General features: G+C 37.9%; 1 protein-coding gene across 1 annotated transcript in view; it reads right to left on the reverse strand.

The window, feature by feature from the left end:
- The window catches only part of rsrc1 (arginine/serine-rich coiled-coil 1), a 143,686-nt gene that overhangs the window by 31,401 nt on the left and 91,052 nt on the right, over window positions 1-21,233 (reverse strand). The window contains exon 7 of the mRNA XM_032545816.1: window positions 2,788-2,859. Coding sequence (XP_032401707.1) covers window positions 2,788-2,859 — 72 coding nt within the window. The remainder of the gene's footprint in view (window positions 1-2,787; window positions 2,860-21,233) is intronic.

Here is a 21,233-nt window from a genome sequence, read left to right on the forward strand (position 1 = left end):
ATTATAAAGAAATACTTTTCTATTGAAAAGTATTTCAAAAGAGCAGAAAAAATCTTGTGTTTTTTGAACAATAATATTTGTTGTTTATCTGTTGCTAAGAGATGAGCATGTTTTCTGGTAACCAAGTGCCACAAAGTAAACATCTGATTTTTACTTTTGCAAAATTTACCAAATGTAAATTTCTTGTGTCTAAGCAGATAAGCAGTATTTCAAAGGAACTTATGTTTTATAAACAATAATATTACTTATTAATTTGGTGTTAAGAGATGAGCGTTTTTTTCTGGTAACGAACTGTCACGAAATATAAATCAGATTTTTACTTTTGTGTTGAATATCTGTTTTATAATATATTCACCACCAATGACAAAAAAAAGTTTTACTTTTCTGAAAAATTCACCAAATGCACAATTCTTGTTAGATAGTAAGTACTATAAGGTAAGTAATATTTCAAAAGAGCAGAATAAATCTTATGTTTTTGAACAATAACATTATTTGTTGTCAATCTGTTGCTAAGAGATGAGCACGTTTTCTGGTAACCAAGTGCCACGAAGTAAACTTCAGATTTTTACTTCTGCAAAAGTGAAAATCAGAAGGCAGTGCATTAACATTAGCACAAACATTAGCAGTGCACTGAACCCCACAAGTGGGGGCGGCTCATAGAGCCTCTTGTCTGCACTGCCCTGCCGCTTTAAAACACCTTAGATAATCCTCCTTTTTGTATTCCTCTTTTATAAAAGTAACAGTACCAAACATAAATAAAGTTTTGTGCTTAATCATTTGTATACACTGTATACTACAGTATACAGTAATTAAAACCGGTGAGTTTTGCACTGCCCACATTAGCAGTAGCCTTTTCCCTAAAATAAGCATTTTAGCTATTTTGTTTATTTATTAACCATGTTTAGCACACTGAATGGAGGAAGTCAATAGCTGTGTCCGAATTCAGGGTCTGCATTCTTCGAAGGACGGATTTGTAGGCCGATTACGTCACAGCGTGGCGACAAGGCCTATCCAAATTTGAAGACTCCTTCAAATGCGTCCTTCTTTTCCCCAGATTTGAAGGATGGGTCCGGTGTATCCTTCACGGCCCACCATATCCCATAATTCATTACGGGTCCCAACCGGGCATTCAGGCAGAGCAACAATGGCGGTGAAGAGCGGCAAATTATTTTGTTATATTACACTTTAAACCACGAGATTTTGTACAACGTTTTTAGGCAAGAATGTAAGTGTGTAAGTCTCAAATGTCTGCTCGGTTCACCAAAACATAACCTGCTCTGACATTTTCGGACATGTCTTCTCCCGCTGCGTTAACAGCCGGCTGCCAGCTGACTGGGCGCTCCAGGTTCGGTATACTGGAGGAGAAAGCCTAACTCCCGGCACACTGTTATAAAAACTCCCGCTAGCTTTCCCCAATGAGTGGAAGTTAAACACCGATATTATTCAGACAGGTAATATCTGGTTGAAAAATGTTTGGTTTACTAAAGTATTTCATTTATTTCTGAGCAAATTGGTTTGATTGATTAAAGTTTAGCCTTCAAACATACTAGGTTAATTTAACTGTAATGACTTATCCGAGATTTGGAGAGTATTATATTTGAAAATGAATAATTTGCTTATATTTATTCCTGGTAGAAATGTGCAATACATGTCTGAACATTTTAGAATCAAACTAACAGATTTATTTTTTTACTTTGGAACAGCCTTTACAATAAAAGGTGAAGAATAATACAGAAATCAGGAGTAATACATGACTAAAAAACAAACTTCAGCTCCGTTGTTTTTTTCTTCGCCACTCTTTGCTTCATGCTGTCACAGTTGCTAGGCAACATGGGTTACGCTGAGGCCGGGTCGGGGACAGTTGGTGGAGAATAGACCTGTCCGAATTCACGGCTTTTCTCTTCGGGTCTTAGTTTATTCACAACCTTCCAAGGACCCGGTCTATGTAGACCGATCCTTCGAAGGATGCAGACTTTGAATTCAGACACAGCTAATGTAAGACAACATGTTAGTGAGGCTAACATTAGGATTTTGGCTAATTTTAGCCTATACACTAATTTTGACATACTGAACAGAATATAGAGAATAGAGTCCATGTTACTCAACATGCTTGTGACGTTCCACATGCTATTGAGTAGATTGTAGTTTACTTTAGCATTGATGCTAATTTTTAGCATCAGATGCTGGGTTCCAACCGACAGGCACACTTTGGCAGGCCCCGTTTAAATTTCTTCAGAAATTTTCCAGTTGTCCATACTATTGTCTTAGGAATGTATGTTCACCCTGTGTGTATCACCGCCTCTGGCCTATAACTTGTGTTCCTGAGCAAGAAATGTAGCTATGCTAAAAGTCATCTAGCGACACACACCATGACCCTAACAGGATTAAGCTGGTATAAACATTAAAGAATTAATATACAATCTGGACTGGAAATGGAGTAAAAAATATAAATGTCTTACCTGACTGACAAAATGTGCTAACTTGATGTTTTTGTCCATTATTGTTGACCTAACAATTATATTTTTATTTGTACACAATTTTTAAATAATATAATTACTAATAATTATAATAATGAACAGTATAATATAATTTTTAAGCATAGATTTATTTGTTTGTGGATCAAAACTACTCTCATTTATCACCCTGGGTCCATTTAAACCTGAATTTTGACACAATCTGTTTAACCCTAATTTCAGTTTTCATATTGGCTAGTCAAAGTTAGAGGCTGAAGTTAGTTTATCAACATTTTAACGTTTCCAAGTTCTAAACATCAGCATGAACACTTACCTTCTTCAAGCTTCTTTCGGGCCTCCTCTTCTCTTTTGGCTACTTTGGCCTTCAGAACTTCATCTGTCTTAGCTGAAATGACAAATGGCAAGAAACAAAGTTAAAAGCAAAGTCAATATTCTAAAAGTTGACTTGATTATTTAAATACAAATGTGATTTTTCTTGATCTCTCATAACGATGCTATTTTATTTGTTTTTTGAAGTAGTCTAAGCTAATATTATGAGCCTTGGATGTGAAGGTGAGCCTTTGAGTTTGACACCTTGCTTCATCTATGAGGTTGGCAGGGGACATAATCATTGACGAAGCTTTCTCTACTTTTAATGTTGCAATATTTTGTGTACTAGGTAGAAAAAAGAAATTGAGAAAGAGTGACAGATAAAATACAAATGATTTGTAAGTACTATGAAAATACTGGTAACTTGATTTAAAAAAAAGCTAAACTATTTCAGTTTTTTAAATGAGTACATCTTCTCTACTTCAAAAGCTAACACTTCTAGATTGAGTCACTTCAAAATTTGACAGACATAAAAACTGCAACTTATCACTTAGTCCCGTGAATCAAACCTTTTTTCTGTGGGTCAGTTTCCACTTACAATATCCATTTGCCCCATATTTGCACGATCTTGTACGTGTCCACAGAAACACCAAAAACAAACTAAAAACCCATTTAAAATTTCTTTTTCAGTAAAAAAGAAAAAGTGAGGAATCTGCATTTCTTTCAAACTATATCAGCCACCCTGATCTCATCTCTATGTTCAGGGTTCAGATGTCAGGACGTAGCAGCTGGCACAAGCTTGTTTTTTTACTGTGAAAACAAGCTGAACTGCCTGATGTGCATGTAGTGCTGAATGAGAGACTATTCTTAAGCAAGCCAGTCAGTCTAAGCTCATTAACTTATCTTTTGACAAAGCAGTACGTTTTTCAGCCATATTGTCGAGCCCTGCGTTTAATAACACGATCAGGTGCGTAAAAGCAAGGTTTGGTACAATGAAAGTTTCATCTATTGATGATCAGTTAGTGCTAATAATTTGCAGAGGTGTAAAACATTTTGAAATTCTCCTTGCTGGTGTCCACCGTGACTCCTCTAATGCTCCTCCTTTGCAGGTCCAGTCAAATTTTCGATAGCCGATATTATCAGCTTTCCACAAAATATTGCTAAAATCTTGTTTGTCTCAATCTTGTGACCCCAATACCATGGATCATAATGATATACTAGAATGAGTGCACAGCTGTGCTAAAATTCAGAGTAAATTTACCTTTTTCTTAAATCAATTTTTTACAGATAACTCAAGAAAGAAAACAATATTTAGCTTTTATGTTTTCAATAAGTATGTTTTCCTGAAAAAAAAAAAAATCCCCATTGTAAGGTATGAGGATTTATCATTGCATAAACATAATCTCGCTGCGAGATGGTACCCTTCTCGGCTTTTCATTTATACCTGCGCAAAGTCAGCATTTCCTCCTAAGAGGTGTTTATCGTTTTGGTATAATGAAAAGCTTAAAAGAAAGTGAGGCAGCGGGAACAAACACTCGTCAGGGCATCTTAAGCGTGGTCTCATCACGAACCGTGTCGTTTCTGCTCCCTCCGCCCCCACCGCACACACTTTTCCCCCCGAATAATCAAGATGTTAAGCCGCATTAAAAAATATAATGCCGTGTATGGCAGGACTATCAATACTGCCACTAAATTAATTACATTTCGGTTGCGGCGCATCATTTATTTTGCAGTGTTAGGGCCTCGGTGGAGCCATTCGCCTTTATTGCTATCTCACTTGGTTGATGAGTGAGCTATGTAAAATTGAGTCTCCAATATCATTACACTTAATGAGTTTAAACTTTGAAAAGAAGAGGGAAAAACAGGGGAGAGAAACAGAGGCGAACGAGATGATGAGAAAGAAGGGAGAGCAAGAGAATGAGACCGCAGCACTGTTTTGGTTAATACAATAGGAGTGTGGGTGTAAGTGTTTGCGAGCGCTTGCAGCCTTGTTTGTTTTAGGGCACAGCTGTGGGTGTCCAAGTGGGGTTTATGGCTCCACTCATCATGCCTGCGCACACATATGTTCTGATCGTTCAAGAGTTTGTGCTACAAGTACAAATAGCCGTACACGAAAACATCTGGATGCAGGAGGCCGACGGCTGAACGGCCGCTTTTGTTCGGTAATTGGTGGAGACAAAGAAGCCGTCACAGGGCTGATACGGCTGGTTAAGTCTGGAGGTTCCGCATCTTTACCAACAATGACTCTACAAGGATGATTGAACACTCCTCCGCCTCCTCTGAGCAGTGAGGGGTGAGGCGTGTTTGGGAGCGAAGCACTGAGAATTACTGGGCGCTCATATTAAGGTGCATTCCCACTGCAGGGACCTTTCCAGGTAGCAGTGAAGATTTTTACTGCTGTCTTTCAACCCACAACGCTTTCAATGCTGGAACCAGGCTCAAATGATTTTATTTGTAATAACTGCGCAGTATTTTCTGTCATTGTCTTCTAAGTATATTTTTATTATTATTACTATTAGCTTTGTTATTGTTAATCTTGTTTGTTATGTATTGTTTTCAACACTTTAAGAATTTTTTTGTGTGATGCTGCTGTTACACCTGGATTTTCTCTTAGCAGGTCAACAAAACCTGCTTCGATTTCTATTCTACTCTATATCAGATTTGAGGACAGAAATCAACTACTGAAAAACAGCCCAATACAGCTCTGTAGAAATTATCACTGAGGTTGGAAACTCCCAACATTTTCATTTCCGTCATCTCCTTTTTCAAACTACTTCACTATTTATGTTTTCTGGTCATTTGAAATGATCCCACAGGAATAGTTGGCATTTTGTTTGCAAACACAAAATTTAAACATTCATGCCGAATTTCAGTGTTTTAAAGTGGTTACATTCAACTGCCTTAATAAGATAATGCTTGAATACATTTAATAAGAAGTGATGAGGAGTCGTTTTCTCGTCAAAACCACATTTGAGTAGTCAAAACTGGTATCGTTAACATGGTTTTACAGTGTTTATGCTCCAAAATACAAATCATACCAATCACATCTGCCCGAGATTGTGTATCAATATCCATTTTTAAGTTTGAAAAATGGCCCACAGGTAAACAGTTTTTGCATACGCAGGATGCTGGATGAGCCCCCAATTTATTCACCCCCTAATCAATCAAAATGCAGGAAAACATCCAAATTCTGAAGTGGGATAAAATGAGTACCAGTCCCACACAAGATATGCAAAGTACTCTAATAATCTATTCTTAGAAGCAAACAGGGACATTTTTATCTGATGCTTGTGCACCCCCTCTCTAAAGCCGCCCAGGGCAACTGCCCATATCAAAAACAGCCACTGGTGAGTAAACTTGTTTGGTTAAATTGATTTAAAGATCATTACTAAGATCTAGAGTGACTCAGTATAAGCTTGTATAGTTTGTATAGCTTATACTGAGTGTAATTGTTTTGGTGTTGGGCGAAGATCCGTGTCCTCTGATTGAGACTGAACCAGCAACAACCTTGCAAGAAGAGGAGAGACCCTCTGAGTGTGAGTAGAGGTAAAAAGTTTGGTTTTGGGAGCCATGGTGAAAACAGACAGAGCTAATTGCTGAGGAAAAATAAAAGTTCCAGGGAACAGTAGTTCTGGGTTGAACATTCAAAACGTACCCCCCAAAAAAATCATAATCCAAAAAAAACTAGGCTTGAAGAAATGTGGCAAGACCATTGCAGTTTGTAAAATCCTGCACATCTTTGCAATCGCTTCTTGTTTGTATGCACAGACACATCTATGTGTGTGTGCGAATGAACTTCTCGTTGTTTGGTTCACGCCTTGCTCGGGGCTACCAGGAGGCAGGTAAGAGACAGAGCGGAGTAGGGTGTGGGGGTTTGAGGAGACAGGCAGATAGATACGGGCCATGCAGGATGAAGGAAGAGCTAAGACAGCGAGGGAAACAGGCAAACAACCAAAAAATAACAGAGAGAAGAAGGAGGAAAAAAACATTGCCTGCGTGCACACAAATTTGTACACAAACAGGAATGATTTGTCGCCTTTTTTTCTCCGCATGTTTATCCTCCACCTTCTATCCCTTCATCCCTCCTCCAACAGGTTTTCTTATCCTGTTCTTGCTTCCCTGCTTCTGTTTTTCTTTTTTTTTTGCCCTATCCCACCCCTTCCTGTTTTTTTTTTTAATGCTTTTCTCTTCCCTTCTCTTGCTCATCTCTCCAGTACACCGTGCCTGGGGGCAATAGCAGCAAATCAAACTGTTTATCCATCTCTCATCAGTGCACTGCCTCACGGGGGCTCCTGCCCCCTCAAAACAATGAAAGTAAGGCTGAGTGCCGAGCCCGGGATGTGATTTAATTACATCAATAAGGAGCTCTGCTTTAAAAACATGAAGGCAACATACTTTGCTGCACCATCATGAAAAGCCTGTTAACGCTACAGCTGTAACAGCACAAAAAAAAAAAAGCATATGAAAATAATCAACAACTGCAACCCGTCTGAGTCTGCGAGCAGAGGCCGCTTATTGGAAGTATATTTTCTCGGCAACTGAGTGGCTTCAGTTCATTGTAGGGTAATGCTGTGATGGACTTTTATTAAAGCGGGTAATAAACGGCCGGGTGTTAGCGAGAGGAGAAGCCTTTCACTTCATTTAGACTTCGTTCAGTCTTGGCTGCAGGGGTGGAGAGCAGAAAGACGAGGGGACGGCATCAGCGGGGAGGAGGCGGAGAGCGTCAGTGAAATCACATTGTGATTATGAGTGTAATTGCAGCTCAGGGGCCCAGGGGCCATGTAGCTCTGATGGCGCTAGAAGATGTTTTATGCGCAGCAACAGAGAAGAAGGAAAGTGAGAATGAGAAGAAAAGAGGGAGAGTGGGAGGCAAAGGCAGGCTGCCAGGATATAAGTTTTTTTTTCTCCCCCTCCTCTCTTGCTTCCTTCTTCTCCTCTTCCACCAACGTTTTCCTCCTCTTTCTCTCTTCTTCTTTCCTATTCTCTTCCTTTCTCTTTTCCGTCCTCCTCCCTTGGCAGGATTAGCCGGGTCTCGTTAGAGGGGAAATGTAATAATGCTCCCACCAGGTGGAATCGGGCCCGCTCCATTATCAGTCGGGAGATGGATGGGCCGTGTAGGGCCGGCGGGGGCCAAGCGCGCACGCAATTTAGATTCAATAAACTGGCAAAGCAAGACCCCCAATCTGATTTATCTCTTACACGCCGCCAATGCTTGCTGCTACGATGCTGATTCCCTATTACCGCTCAGAGAAGGACTATTCATTGGATGTAAGGTACGGCAATCGGAGGAGCTTGTCGGGCCCCCGGGATGGCAGCAAAACAGATCCAGCAGAGGGGTTAATGCGTTTACAAACAGATAAGCAATTAAATCTAAGGCTTAGGTGAGTTATAGAGTTATTAAGGAGGGATATGTGTGCGAGTTTGTGTGTGTGTGTGCGAGGAGGGTTTGTTATTTAATGTAAAGGTGTACCAGATCACGCCTTGGGTTGGGCACAGTAAGTGACTATAGGTAGAGAGTGAGGCTCTAATATTGTCAGGCTCCAAGGTCAAAGGACAGTTTCCCATTGTTGCTAAATAAACTACTTAAAGCACTTAGAAAATGGTGGAACAGTTTGACGTCCATCTCTAAATGCGAGCAGATCAGACCGAGATGTTTGTGAACAAAATCTCATATTCAATAAACTTGAATAATATTGCTAATATTATTTATCAAAGTAACTCAAGTAAAAAATAAATAAATAAAAGTGCAGCTTGTAGATTCATGGGAAAGACTGCTGGATGTGAGAGTTGATAAAGACAGTCACTGACTCCCTCCACACGAAACGTAAACCACAAAAGGTCATCGAAGAAGCTGGCTGCCTCATACATGGCAGTTTCCAAGCATGCCATTCAAAGGTTAAGCGATAGAAAACCTGCGACAGAAAAAGCTCCACAAGTAAAAAGGATAACAGCAGGCTTGAGTGGAATGTGGAGCAAAGTTTGCTTCAAGAGTTTTGGGGAGTTTCAAAATAAAGTAAGCAGGATACGAGTTAGAATTGTGGTAAAACACACCAGACCCAGACACAATGTCAGGAATAAAGAAAAGATTGGTTAAATATCCAAGAAGAATTTTACCAGAAGCTTGTTGATGTTTACATGAAGGAGATGAATTCTCTGCACATTTTCACAGACACCACTAAGTGGTTTAAAATCCTGTATGGGATCAAAGGAAAATTAAATTCAGTTCAATTTGTTTATGCCACTGCAGTATCAGTGTGTCCCATATTCATATCGCAAAGGACTGCTTGAACTGCAACAATTGTTGGACGACATATTTGAAGTGTTATTAAAAGTCAAAGAGTGATGGAAGAACAGCTAGAAAACAGAGAAAAAAGAAAAACAGACATTTATTATCGTTCATATATCACAATATTTACCAATATTACCACCATCGCAAGATTTTCAAATCTTGCTGCCCAATTAACAACACGTCATCTTGAGGCCCTTTATAAAGAAAAATGTCAATTTGATCCAATCATACAGACAGATTTCAAGTCAATCAAATATATTACAATCTACCCTAGTTATCAACATTCAGTTTATTATGCAAATTGGTTCAAATGTTTTCTACTGCCAGGAAGAAGATGAGAGACCAAAATAAAAGTCTCTCATCATAGTGTGGTGAAACCTGGTCTTCCTCAACATCAGCACAGCAACAGGCTGAGACCGCTCCTGCTATGCTGCTTTGTGCTCACATCTTTGACAAAAAATATGTTTTTTCTTTGGTCTTATACAATATTGTGATGTTTTAGTTTTAGTTGAAAACCATAATCATCATTAAATTCAACAAAAATAAACATGTTAAATGTATCAATTTGTGTAGTGAGCATATTTAAGATATGACTTTTACTTTTTGAATTCAATTCATTTAATTTGATTCAGTTCATTTTTATAGCACCACAACACATGAAGACTCAAGGAACCTTACAAAAAACGTAAATTCAATCCAATCATGAAGACAGATTCCCACACTATCCCATTTGATCTTAGCAATCAAACAATACAGCCCAAGTTTAGATTAAGATAAAAAATAACTTTCTGATGATATTGTAAATCACTTTGATGCAACTGTACCATTGTGAAACTAACCAAATGTGGAAAAGCCGTAGAAATGCTGGCGGGGCTTTGTCACGGCGGGTGTCATTCTGTCCGACCGCCAATCAAAGTGAATCCGAATGTCAGCAACAGAGGAGGCGTGATAAATCAGCCTCGTGCCCGACGACAAACAGAATATTAGAGGCAGCGCGGCACCATTGGAAAACTGTCCCCTCCAATCAGCTGAGCACTTTACAGTAAACCGCGCCAGCCGGGCCCCCCGAACCAATACAGAACACCAGAGAGGCTTCTAAGACAATAAAGGAACAAAAAACAAAAATAAAAGACAGAGGAGTTTGGAACTCGGGCAGACAAAAGTGTCGACACGCTGATGAGAAGCAATCCTGACAGGAAGAAAAGTCGAGACAAAAGAATCATAAAAAAACAATGGGTTGTTGGACAGACAGGTATGCACACTGACTGACACAAAACAGGTCTGAAATAAGAAAGGCGAAGCAGAGAGACAGACAGATGATGAGACAGACTGAGAAAAGACTGATTCCACACGTTTACAATCTTAAAACAGAAAATACTTGGAGATGCACAATTAGTGACCTACTTTTCTATTTATTGGGGCTAATCTGTTATTTGTCTGGTCAAATACTGAAATGCTCTTTTTTTTCATGCATGCATGAAAATTAATTAAAACTAAGAACTTACACCATTCCAGGTATATCTACACATCAACCAACAGCATGTGTTTTTTTGAGTTAGTCAAAACTTGTTTGGTCATCTGTTTTGATGAAGGATAATCTAATTCCTTCATTTTCTGTTAAAATACAAAGTCCTACCACCATAATAGAAAACAACAACAATAAAAAACAAAGAGACATGCAGAACCTTTTGGCGTACTATTGTCCTAAGCCATGATGATCAGTAGCAGCTCAATCTTCAAAGAACCCCAGTTTATCAGCCTGATCCGTGCGTCTTTAAAAACATTAAAATGTAATAATAGTTAGAAAATTTAAGTATTAAACTGATGACTATATGAAAAACAACAAAATGTACACCAATATGAGCAGTATACTAATAACTCTCTTTTTTTTTTTAAATAAAAAGTTGGGGTTTATTGTTTAACAGGCTTGGATACCCCAGCTGGGTTATATAATAAAGAACTTCCTCAAAAGATGTCAGCTGTGTTGTTTCTAAAGCGAAAGCACACACATGATGCAACAGCAGGAGTACAGCAGGGGTGTCCAGTCAGTTTTAGCTCCAACACAGTTGATTCAAATCGTCCAACTTCCTCCTCAGCAGATCAAAGTTCGATAGAGGTACTGCAAATGAGCCATCATTTGATTCAAGTGTGTTGAACCAGGAAAAGAACTAAGACATGCAGGATACCAGCCCTTTGGACACCGCTGGTGTTAGGTTAAAAATTGATAAAAAAGGAAGGAGCAATACCCTGAAGATCCACTGGGTGGCACAGCACACAGCACAAGTCTGTCTTAGATCTGAGTGTTTACATGCAGGTGCATGAGGATCTGTTCATGGCTGTACAACAAGTTTGCACAGATGTTATAACTATAAAGCATAATTTAATCTGGAATATTATGACAAGATAATATGCAATAGGGATATTCTAAATCCTGGAGTCAATTTATAATTAATAAAACCATTTACTTTAGATTAAATAAAAAAAAGTTCTTAAAAGGAGGACAGAAAATTGCAGTCCTTTCCTGTGCTGCCGAGACATCTTTCAGTCAGGAGACTTGAGTGATTCTCATCCCCGTGTTTCCTTTTACTACAATCACAAAGCTGAATTAATGACACCCATAAAATATTCACAAACTAAACAATTAGAGAGAGATATCTTACAAAATCAATCAATTATTCATTTGAAATCGTCTGAGAAGCTCTCTTCTTTTCACGGCTATATTGTGATGCTGAGCGCTACATCAATTAGGTCCTCTACAGTTTAGATGTAATGGATGCTTCAGAGTCTAATTATTGTCTGAATGAAGGAGCAAGACGCCGGGGCTCAGCAATGTGCTGATCTTTGCGCGCTGCTAATAGGGATGCTTTGAGTTGTTCATTTTAATGTTCAAGGAAAATGTAAACTAGAACCATAAACTTTGGGTCATTGAACACTTTTTTTTTATTTTAAGTATGCATCTAACCGCTAATAATTTTCACTTTTATTCCAGTCAGCGTCCTGCACTAAACTCTAAGAAAACAGTTTTCTTAAAGTTTTTCTTTTCTTTTTTTTTTTTTTACCATGCTATAACAACTAAAAGAGAGTTCATGGTGGAAGTTAATAAATGAAAATATGGACCTTGAAATCCTAGTTAGTGATGTTCTACCTGGGTTTGGATCCTTGCTTCAATGAGGCCAGTCTAATCCATATGTTCAGGAAATGTTCTGCTTTGGAAATGGAATCTGACTCTATTGATTGCGTGAACCATTAGGTTCTTTCATTTAGTTCTCTTCTTGCAAGACATGTCATGTTATTTAGATGGAGGACTTCTGCCCACCTAAACTGTTCAGTGGATTTCAGACATTTTGTCTTGCCTCAGCCCTAGAATGATTAATTGATCTATTCAGAATTAGACTGACAGATTTACTAATATCTATGTTCTTTTCCTAAACTTTTACTCAAGTCTTCGACTCAATGATGCTCCAGAAGCAAAGTGCACCACAGCAGTGATTTATGTAAATATAAAATTGTGTCATGTATTACTAGGCTTTATACTGCATCTCAAAGTGTACACACTTTTGTTAAATTGCCATGGTTTTGTGTGGGTTTTACCAAACAGTAGCCTGTGGGTCTACACTGAAGTTAAGTAACTGAAAGAACTTGTCGTTTTGGCATCAAACTTAGTAAGTCTACCTAAGCAAAATGTGAAAAGACAAGACGGAAAAAGGGGTCATATGAACTTATAATGTAGAGGTCAATACAAACTATAAATCATGGTTTCTGTACCATAATAGGCAGTTAAACTAAAGTTCATCTCTGAAATTCTCAGCATAGAAATACCACTTCTAAATCAAACATGTTCTCTTACTGAATATTAGAAGATTTCCTGTTATTTCTTAGGTTTAAAATGGCAGTGTTTTGTTGCTTTGTTGAAAGTCTAAGCATCCATTTTGCATAAACACTAAAGTTCTGTAGACGGAAACTTTCCTATCGGCATTGTGTATGAGCATCAAAAAGGTCATGAGAGGGCAATCGGAAAAAATCTATAATGCAGGGATCACACAGTAAAATATTAAGTATCCTGGGGCCTTTGTATGACACCTCAACCTCAAGTTCAAGTCTTTCATATCTCTAAAATCTACTGTCTCCTCCTAATGCCTATGTAATTTTCTTGTTTCTTTTATGTCCTCCGCTGTACTTTGTTTTCCTCCACCTTTTTATTTTTCTGTCCTTTAACCTTTAAATTGGCACACTAACATAATAGCAACTCTTCCAGATAGAAGAAATTTATGGAGAAAAACAAGGTGTGAAATCCACCGTATTGATGTGAAAAATCAGGCAGAAAATCTGCCAGTCAAACAACCAGAAAACAGCTTATAGAAGAAGCATATTTGTGTTGTTCACTATCAGAAAGGTTCGGGAAGTACATAAACCAATGCCATTTGCTTTCTAGTATTCAAATCAGCTGTACAAAAGTTCTAAAAACACTTTTTAAGACAATAGTTTCCACTTGGGATTTTATTTATTTATGATCTTGCTGAAAATACAAGAAGACTGACGCATAAAAAAAATCCACATTATGTTTGATTTTTTTACATGCACATTTTCACAAGACAACTGATATACTACTGAAATATTTCTCTCTATGATTCCTCAACATTTTATGTATTCCCCCACAATATCTGGTTCTGTACAACTGGGTTATAGTTTACTGTTGGGTTTGAAACAAAACTGGGCTACAGAAATCAGGTTTGTGACTCAAGATTACACATGTCGAAATAAATAAATAAAATAAATTTAAGTTATTTATTAGCTAACAGAGAGCTAATATCAACCGGCTGGACTGCAGTTATTCTGCATGTGTACATATTTAAAAGAATACTGTGGTACGTGCGCATGTGTGCATATTAAAACTCTTGGGTTTAAATAAGTGCGTCGTTAAGCCTCTGCAAATTCAACACAGACTGCACTTGAACTAAAGTAATAGGAAAGTCAGTCGAGGTAGAAATGACAAAAGCTGCCTTTTTGCTGTCCAAGAATAGTAAATGCAGAATAGTAATTAATAATGCCTATGACATTATTACTGTTTAAAATTGAAGGCAGTTTTGTGTTCATGAATTGTAAAAGTTGCTTCTTCATTATTAGAAAAACAGGGAAGAACACAGAAACCGAAAGATAAGGAGGTTGTGTTGTAGATTAGAGGTGTCTCGTGAATGTGTGAGTTGTATCTATTCGGTTGTTCAAGTATGAATGCACTTGAGCGTGTTGCTGAATAGCAGAGAATAGGCTCTGATTCCCAAGTTGAAAGCCTGTTGGATGCCATTGTAATGGCACACCACCTAGAGTGCGTCTCATGTCTTTCGCTGAGGCGGCAGTCGCTGCAAATGGGACTTAAATCTCTCTGGACCCCCGCACATGAAAGGTAAAACGAGGGCCGCTACTCGCCGCGCGGACACTAGGGGGTTCAAAAGGGCGGCCAATTGGAAAAGAAAGGCTGAAGCGCCGGGACCCCGGCGGTGTCAGCGGGGCCAAGCACAACTGACATAACAGAAACAACCGCGGATAGACACAAACTTGGTGGTCCTGGCTTAAACTGGTCCAATGGTTGGTGTCGATATGATGAATATTAGTTAGATTCAGGGTGAAAATCCGTTTTTTTTCCCCAAGCATTGCAATTGGTAAAACAAGAGCTGTAAGAATCAATTACTCCAAAATTTTACCAGCTACTTGTTTCAGAACACACTTCAATGTAATTTTTGTATTCTTGTTTAAAAAGAAACAAAAAAAAACCCAGTTTTTTAATAATGTAATTATCCCAACACAAACAGAACAAACTATATGTTTACAGTTTTACCACCACTTCATAGCGATCCCTTCCCAATTCATCCCTTCCTAATTAATTTTTGTAACATCAGTTTATTTCTCAGGTAATGAAGCAGTTTTAATAGAATAAGGAATGTAGTCATAAAAATTCTGCAGTTATAATTACATTACTTTATTCTCTCAAAACGTTTTATTATGCTTAATTTCTGTCGATGGCAGCTCTGATGATTTGCCAGGTGACTCTTCCAGGTAATGAGAGATTAGATATCTCTACAAGAGACAGACATATAAAATAGAAAATAACATTATAATTTTTCCATGCTGCTAAAAAGTCAGCAAATGCTGCAAAGGGCAGAACAGAGAAGATTTAAGATACTCAATACTGACTGCTTACTTACTAAAATAGCCACTACTTACTGAAAAACAGCTTTGGCATCAAGGCCAGTTTAGCTCACTCTCTATTTCCTATTGAGAAAGTTTGTTGGTCTGTGCCAGCAGCTTTAAATCAGGCCTATACTATAATGCCACACTGTTATTCACTTCTTCTCCTACTGACTTCAACATCTGGAAGCTTGAGCCTTTGTTACTTGATCAAATTCACTCTCCACTTCATAAATGTACCCATGTGGTGGTGAGTAACCCATGTTGGGTTAGGCTAACACGGTCTGTGGTTTAGTTGAAGTTAGAGCTTATTTTCCTTCTAAAGTCGAAGTGGCAACATAACTGATACAGCCCTGATATGGTGCAGTCGACCATGAACTGCAGGTAAACATAATAGAGCAAACCATTGTAAAATTAACATAACTTTTAGGGCTGGGCAATAAATCGATTTTATCAGTTTATCTAATTTTTGGTTTTTGAAGATTACATTTTTGTGAAATTTTAAATATGTTCCCCATCAATGCACTCCTTGGGTTTTCATGTTGTGAAGTTATACTTTGGTATTGGTTTAAATGCTAATACTTATTAGTTAATGGAAATAACCTTTTAACACAATAGCACAACTCACAGAAGGGTTGGTTGATATAAAAGCCACTTTTTAAAAATATTTTCTGTAATTTATAATTTCTTTTTATAGAAAAGGAAGTGAGAAGAAAAAGTCCATTACAATCAGAAATTGGATCTGGTAAGAAAAAAAAAAAATCGGAGATTGCACTTTTAAGCCATATTGCCCAACCCTAATAAGTTCATCTATATTTTGGACCATTAAAGCTACTGTACCAGATTATGAAAGAGGATGAACAAAACCCATAGAAACAACAGGCGTGTGTGTGGTGAGGAGCGAGATGTAAGGGGGGGAGCCTGAATGCAAGGGGGAAAAAAAAAGACTGAGGGAGATTTGGACAAATGACAGCCCCCGCTGAAGGCAGTGCACTGCGCTACCTTATCTCTTCCCTCTTTCTCATCTCTTAATGCTTATTTTCATCACTTTGCTTAAAATATTGATAATCAATTAGCACTACGTCTGTTTTGCTACAGAATCTGTGTCATGGTCTATCACTCTGTCAGAGCCAATTCGCCACTATTTCAAAGTTCATTTTTCCTTGGCGGCTCTGTGCCTTTGGAGGAGTCATTACGTGGGGGAACATAGCCTGGGGTGCAATCACCTATTCTCTTTCATTACTGGGGAGATGGAGAAGGTGAGAGAGATTATTAGAACTTTGGAATGATCACAAAGCTTCACGCCGCCTGTCAGATCCCCCCTACGTGTAATTCATCTGGCCCCGCTACCTCCCCCCTCTCTTACTCATCCCCCTCTCCTCTCTCTCCTCCCTCCTCCTCTGCGCCTCCCACCCCCATCAGCCAGGGGTTTGGCCACAGACATTATTCATGAACATCTGCAGCGTGCTGAATATTCCACAGCCTCCGCCGTGATGAAAAGGGAGCTGCCCCTTTGACTTGAAAATTAACATGCCGGCACAGAGATTAAGGACTCGCCCGCTCGTTCCGAGCTGAACTGGACCATGCTGAGTCCGGCCGGGACGACAACTCTGGCTGGGTGGAGCAACGGCAGAATAAACGAATCTGGGAGAGGAATTTGCTCTTTGTAATGGTGAGGGAGCCGTTTTAGTGTCTAACATGGAAACGAGGTTTTGAAATTTTTATTCCACTTCAAAGCAATGAAAGTAACCGTGGTGTAAGGTGCACAAACACAGACTAAAACCTCCTCTTAAGCATCAATCAGATCTCAGGTAGAGCTTCAAAAACACTGCAGTCAAGTTAGTTTGATAAAGGTTAGGCAACCTGTTATATGTATGTGTCACTGTTTAAAATCACAAATAAAATGTGAAAACATGCAAGTGTCTTTTCAGTAACTTTGCCTACAATATACTGTATATACTATATTACATTTATAGTAATAATAAATTATTATTGTACAATTATTATTTGCAGAGTTGCACCAAGAAATTTACCTTTGACCACAATCAAGTTTCAGTTTGACCAACTAGTCGAAAACACATAGATCTGATCAATTTCAGATCACTGAATGCACCACAGTAAGAGCAGCCAGGTCAGGCTGACCTCATAACTCTTCAGTGTGGATGCTGTTACTGAGAAAAGAGACTTAAAGTTTGTTAGTTCCGGCATTAGTGACGTGTTTACAAATGGCATACAAAGAAGTACATCAGATTTAAGAAGTTACCTATAAGGAAACTGTTTTCTCAACCATATGATAAGACATCTCTGAAATCTATTCAAACTGTGAGAGAGGGAATAAAATCTCCAGAACATGACAGAAAGGATAAATGTAGTACAGAAAAGATTGCTGTTGCAATTTAAAACCTGTGCAGTTAGCTGGATTTTAAAATATTGGCACCCTTTTAAAGGAAAAACTTTGGTTTTTAAATTATTAACCATTAGGAATCTAATAAGATCTGATACTACAATATTTTACAATACAGAAATTGCCACAGTACTTCTAGTGAAAGTGAATTCAGTCCCTGAATCTAGTTGCTGTCAATATCCGACTTTGTCTAGTAAAGTAAGTATAAATGATTAATATGTCTTAGACACGAAGAAAAGCAATTTTAGCTTTATACGTTGGAGTATCCATGTTTGAGACCTTTATTTTGAAGTCAGATCGTGAATGTGTTCTGCTCTTATTAATTGTGGAGCTGACTGCCACCAACTGTTACAACAGCATTGAAGAAGCCAGCCTGGTCCAACCAAGTTAAAATTGCTCGCTTCCAATAAATCACCAAAACACATAAACCTCGCTATACTGACAGTTAAGCTACAAAGTACAGTGAGAGGCAACTGTTAGCTGCTAATGATGCTAAAGTCAACATCTCTTTCGGAGCAAAGCACGTCTACATTTAAAAAAATATTTCACAGTTTATATAAAAACATTTCATCGTCATTTGCGTGAAACCTAAATTAATTGAAGAGGCCAAACTTTAACTGGATAATTCTACACTGACAAGAAATTCCATAAAAATATTCTATGTTAATTAAAAGTTGTATTCTATTTTATTGAGAATTTTTCGTTTTTTCCTGGCATTGACACCATCTCAGAATTAGACTACTGTAAGGATTCTTAATCTTAATTAAAATCTTATCTGGTTCTCACAAACAAATTATTGTGTATCATTTTGTCTTGTAAGCTGGATTTATAGTTGCATGCTAACTGTTAATAATAGGCGCTAAAGCCAGTTTGAAAAGTAAACTCTGAAATTACTCTTACTTTGTTTTAAAAGGAAAGCAAAACCATGTCCTACTATGACTGCTCTCTCAAATAGTATGAACAACTGATGACTGTTTACAGCAGGAAAGCTTTAAACATAATATTTTAAAGTTGTTCTTGTAATTCCTTTGTATTACAGTTAGACATAACTGTAAACAATCAGCTAAAATCTGTTTTTGCAGGTCAAAGCGTTGCAAAAAACATCAAAATTGTCCAGAATACTTTGGTATGTGAATCTCTTATTATTTAGTAGTAGATTTATCAGCTAGCACAGTTACTTGCCAATTACAGGTCTTACAGTTGCAGTTCCGTTTCACAGACTGATGGTAAAGCTGGGTCAAAGCTTAAAAGCTCCTGATAAACACCTCATGGCACCATCTCACCTCTGTGTATCTCTTTCTTTTGTGCTCCCCTGGGTATCTCGACATGAAAAGCTCAGTCAGAGAACGGAGACTCTTCCTCTCTCACACCAGGAGCACCACTCTCTGAGAGAACAAGCATCCTTCCTCACCTTTTCCCTCTCTCATGTCTGTCTCTTGTCCTTTGTATGTCCTCTTGGACACAGAATTCTTATTTTGTTTCTTTGACACGTTGGTAGAAAAATATCAACAGAGATTTGTGAGAGGGAAGTGCTCCAGTCACCAGAAAACTACTGATTGCCTACAGTGCTAGCTAGAATTACACACACACTTACTTATTAATTTGGGGCTCTTAATTAATAAATCAAACAACTTCTTAATAGTGCAACGTTAGGTAACAAATTATTTTTTTAAAAACAAGAGTTTTTGTGCAAACTTTGAATTTATTGTGAATCTTTTGCCTAGCATACAAATTCAAAATGAGAAACATACACTAAGGTTTAGAAAAATGCCATACAACTTTGGCATTTGCTTTTTAATACCCTTTTCATTGCCTTCACCAAGCAAACTTTATTCTGGCTGTACTCAACAGCAGAGTAGACACACTTTTTCAGAAAGGTAAAAATTAGGATTTTCCTAATCTTAAGGGTAACCTGTCTCAATGAGTTTTGTTTGGGATTTTGGACCTCTTGGGACACAACCATGTCCAAGTTTGAGTCACGCAACTAATGACTTGAGCTAGTGATTTAAAGTTGAAGAATACTGAGGTAGAACTCTGTTTTCATTAATAAATCCATTTGGTCCAAAGCACCAATGCCACTGACAGACTGTCAAGCATGGTGGTACCACAATGACAGTTTCTCATTGTAGTCCAACAATGAGAACTACAAAATAATAAACTTATTTTGGATTTGGCTTGTCTATGTGGGAAAGATTATGTTTTAGTCAAGCATCCCTTGTGTTCTAGCAGATTATAGTTCATGGTAGGGTTGAGCCTTGGTGGTTCCTGGAAGGATCTGGGTCATTTTAATCATTTTTTTTTCTTTATGTGGAGAAGAAATTCAGAGTAAGTGGGTTGAACATGAAGACCAAAGTTGCATGTGGTGGAAAGGTTGTATTCTAACCTCTTGATTTGGTTTTAAAGAACTATGAAGACTAGATAATTATGAATCGAGTGCAGAACTTTAAACTTTCACTTGCAACCAAGTTTGATAGCTCCTCCAGGGAACATAGAGGTAAGGTTAAGCTACAGTAGTGATAGATTATTCAGCTGAGAAGTTTGGAGACAATGTGCAACAACTAAATGATTTCTTCTTTTAAGATTAGCTGCCAATCATTTCCTAATGAGGGTAAAGACAAAAAGGTAGAGCAGAAACAGCTGCACTGAAAGCAGCCTCGTGTGTGTGTGGGTGCAGTAGAACAATGCTTATTGCAGTGAACATTTATGTAGTTGATCTGTGCTGAATATCTGTTTGAGCAAACAAAGTCTATCTGAACTCATTAAATTTGGATATATTTAAATAAACATATAAACATTAAACGAGATTGTGTCAAAACTACTTCGACTGCCAAACACCACAGCTTTCTAAATTATCTCCATAGTCAGATTACCCCTCTAGTACATGTAAAACACACTAATCTCCTGTTGTGGATTACTATTGCTTGTCAATGCTTGTCAATTTGATGTCAATATTCAATAAAAACTAACAAACCAAGTATCATAAAACTTTGAAGAGCTTAGGCATGAAAAAACAAGATTATGTGTCGTTCCGGCAATGGCTTCAGTGATGAAAAAGCTCTAAATTATATATTTTTTCACCTATAAGTATACAAGTTTTGAGAAAGAGCTAATGGGCTAAGAGTGTATTCCTCAACCGTATAAAGCATTTAGAAACCCAGTGTTCTCCTTACTAACCTGTTGATACACACTGCCGGTCAGCTAGAAAAAAGAAGATGACTCAAACTGTGATGTTTACAAAGACCCTTATCGTACGGTGAGGACTAGCTCATGCTTAATCACACCAATAATACATTTTTAAAGTCAAACAGGTTCTTATTTCCCTTAATGCACACGTCTGATTTAGATGACAGTGATGCTAAAGCTCATAAAGAGTGTTGGGAGCATCAAGAAGGCAGAAAATGAGGAGAAATGTGAGTTAATCAAAAATGATACAAGATCTTTCCCTGATAATGACTAGCAAAATTATCAATTTTTCTACCATAAAACACATCCTGTGCTTGAGTGTGTCGGTGCTACAAAAATCGAACTAATTCACTTGAAAAAATAATAAAACTTGAAAAATGACAAAGACACA

Source organism: Xiphophorus hellerii, chromosome 18 (assembly GCF_003331165.1).
Source record: "Xiphophorus hellerii strain 12219 chromosome 18, Xiphophorus_hellerii-4.1, whole genome shotgun sequence".
In the NCBI taxonomy this organism is placed as follows: domain Eukaryota; kingdom Metazoa; phylum Chordata; class Actinopteri; order Cyprinodontiformes; family Poeciliidae; genus Xiphophorus; species Xiphophorus hellerii.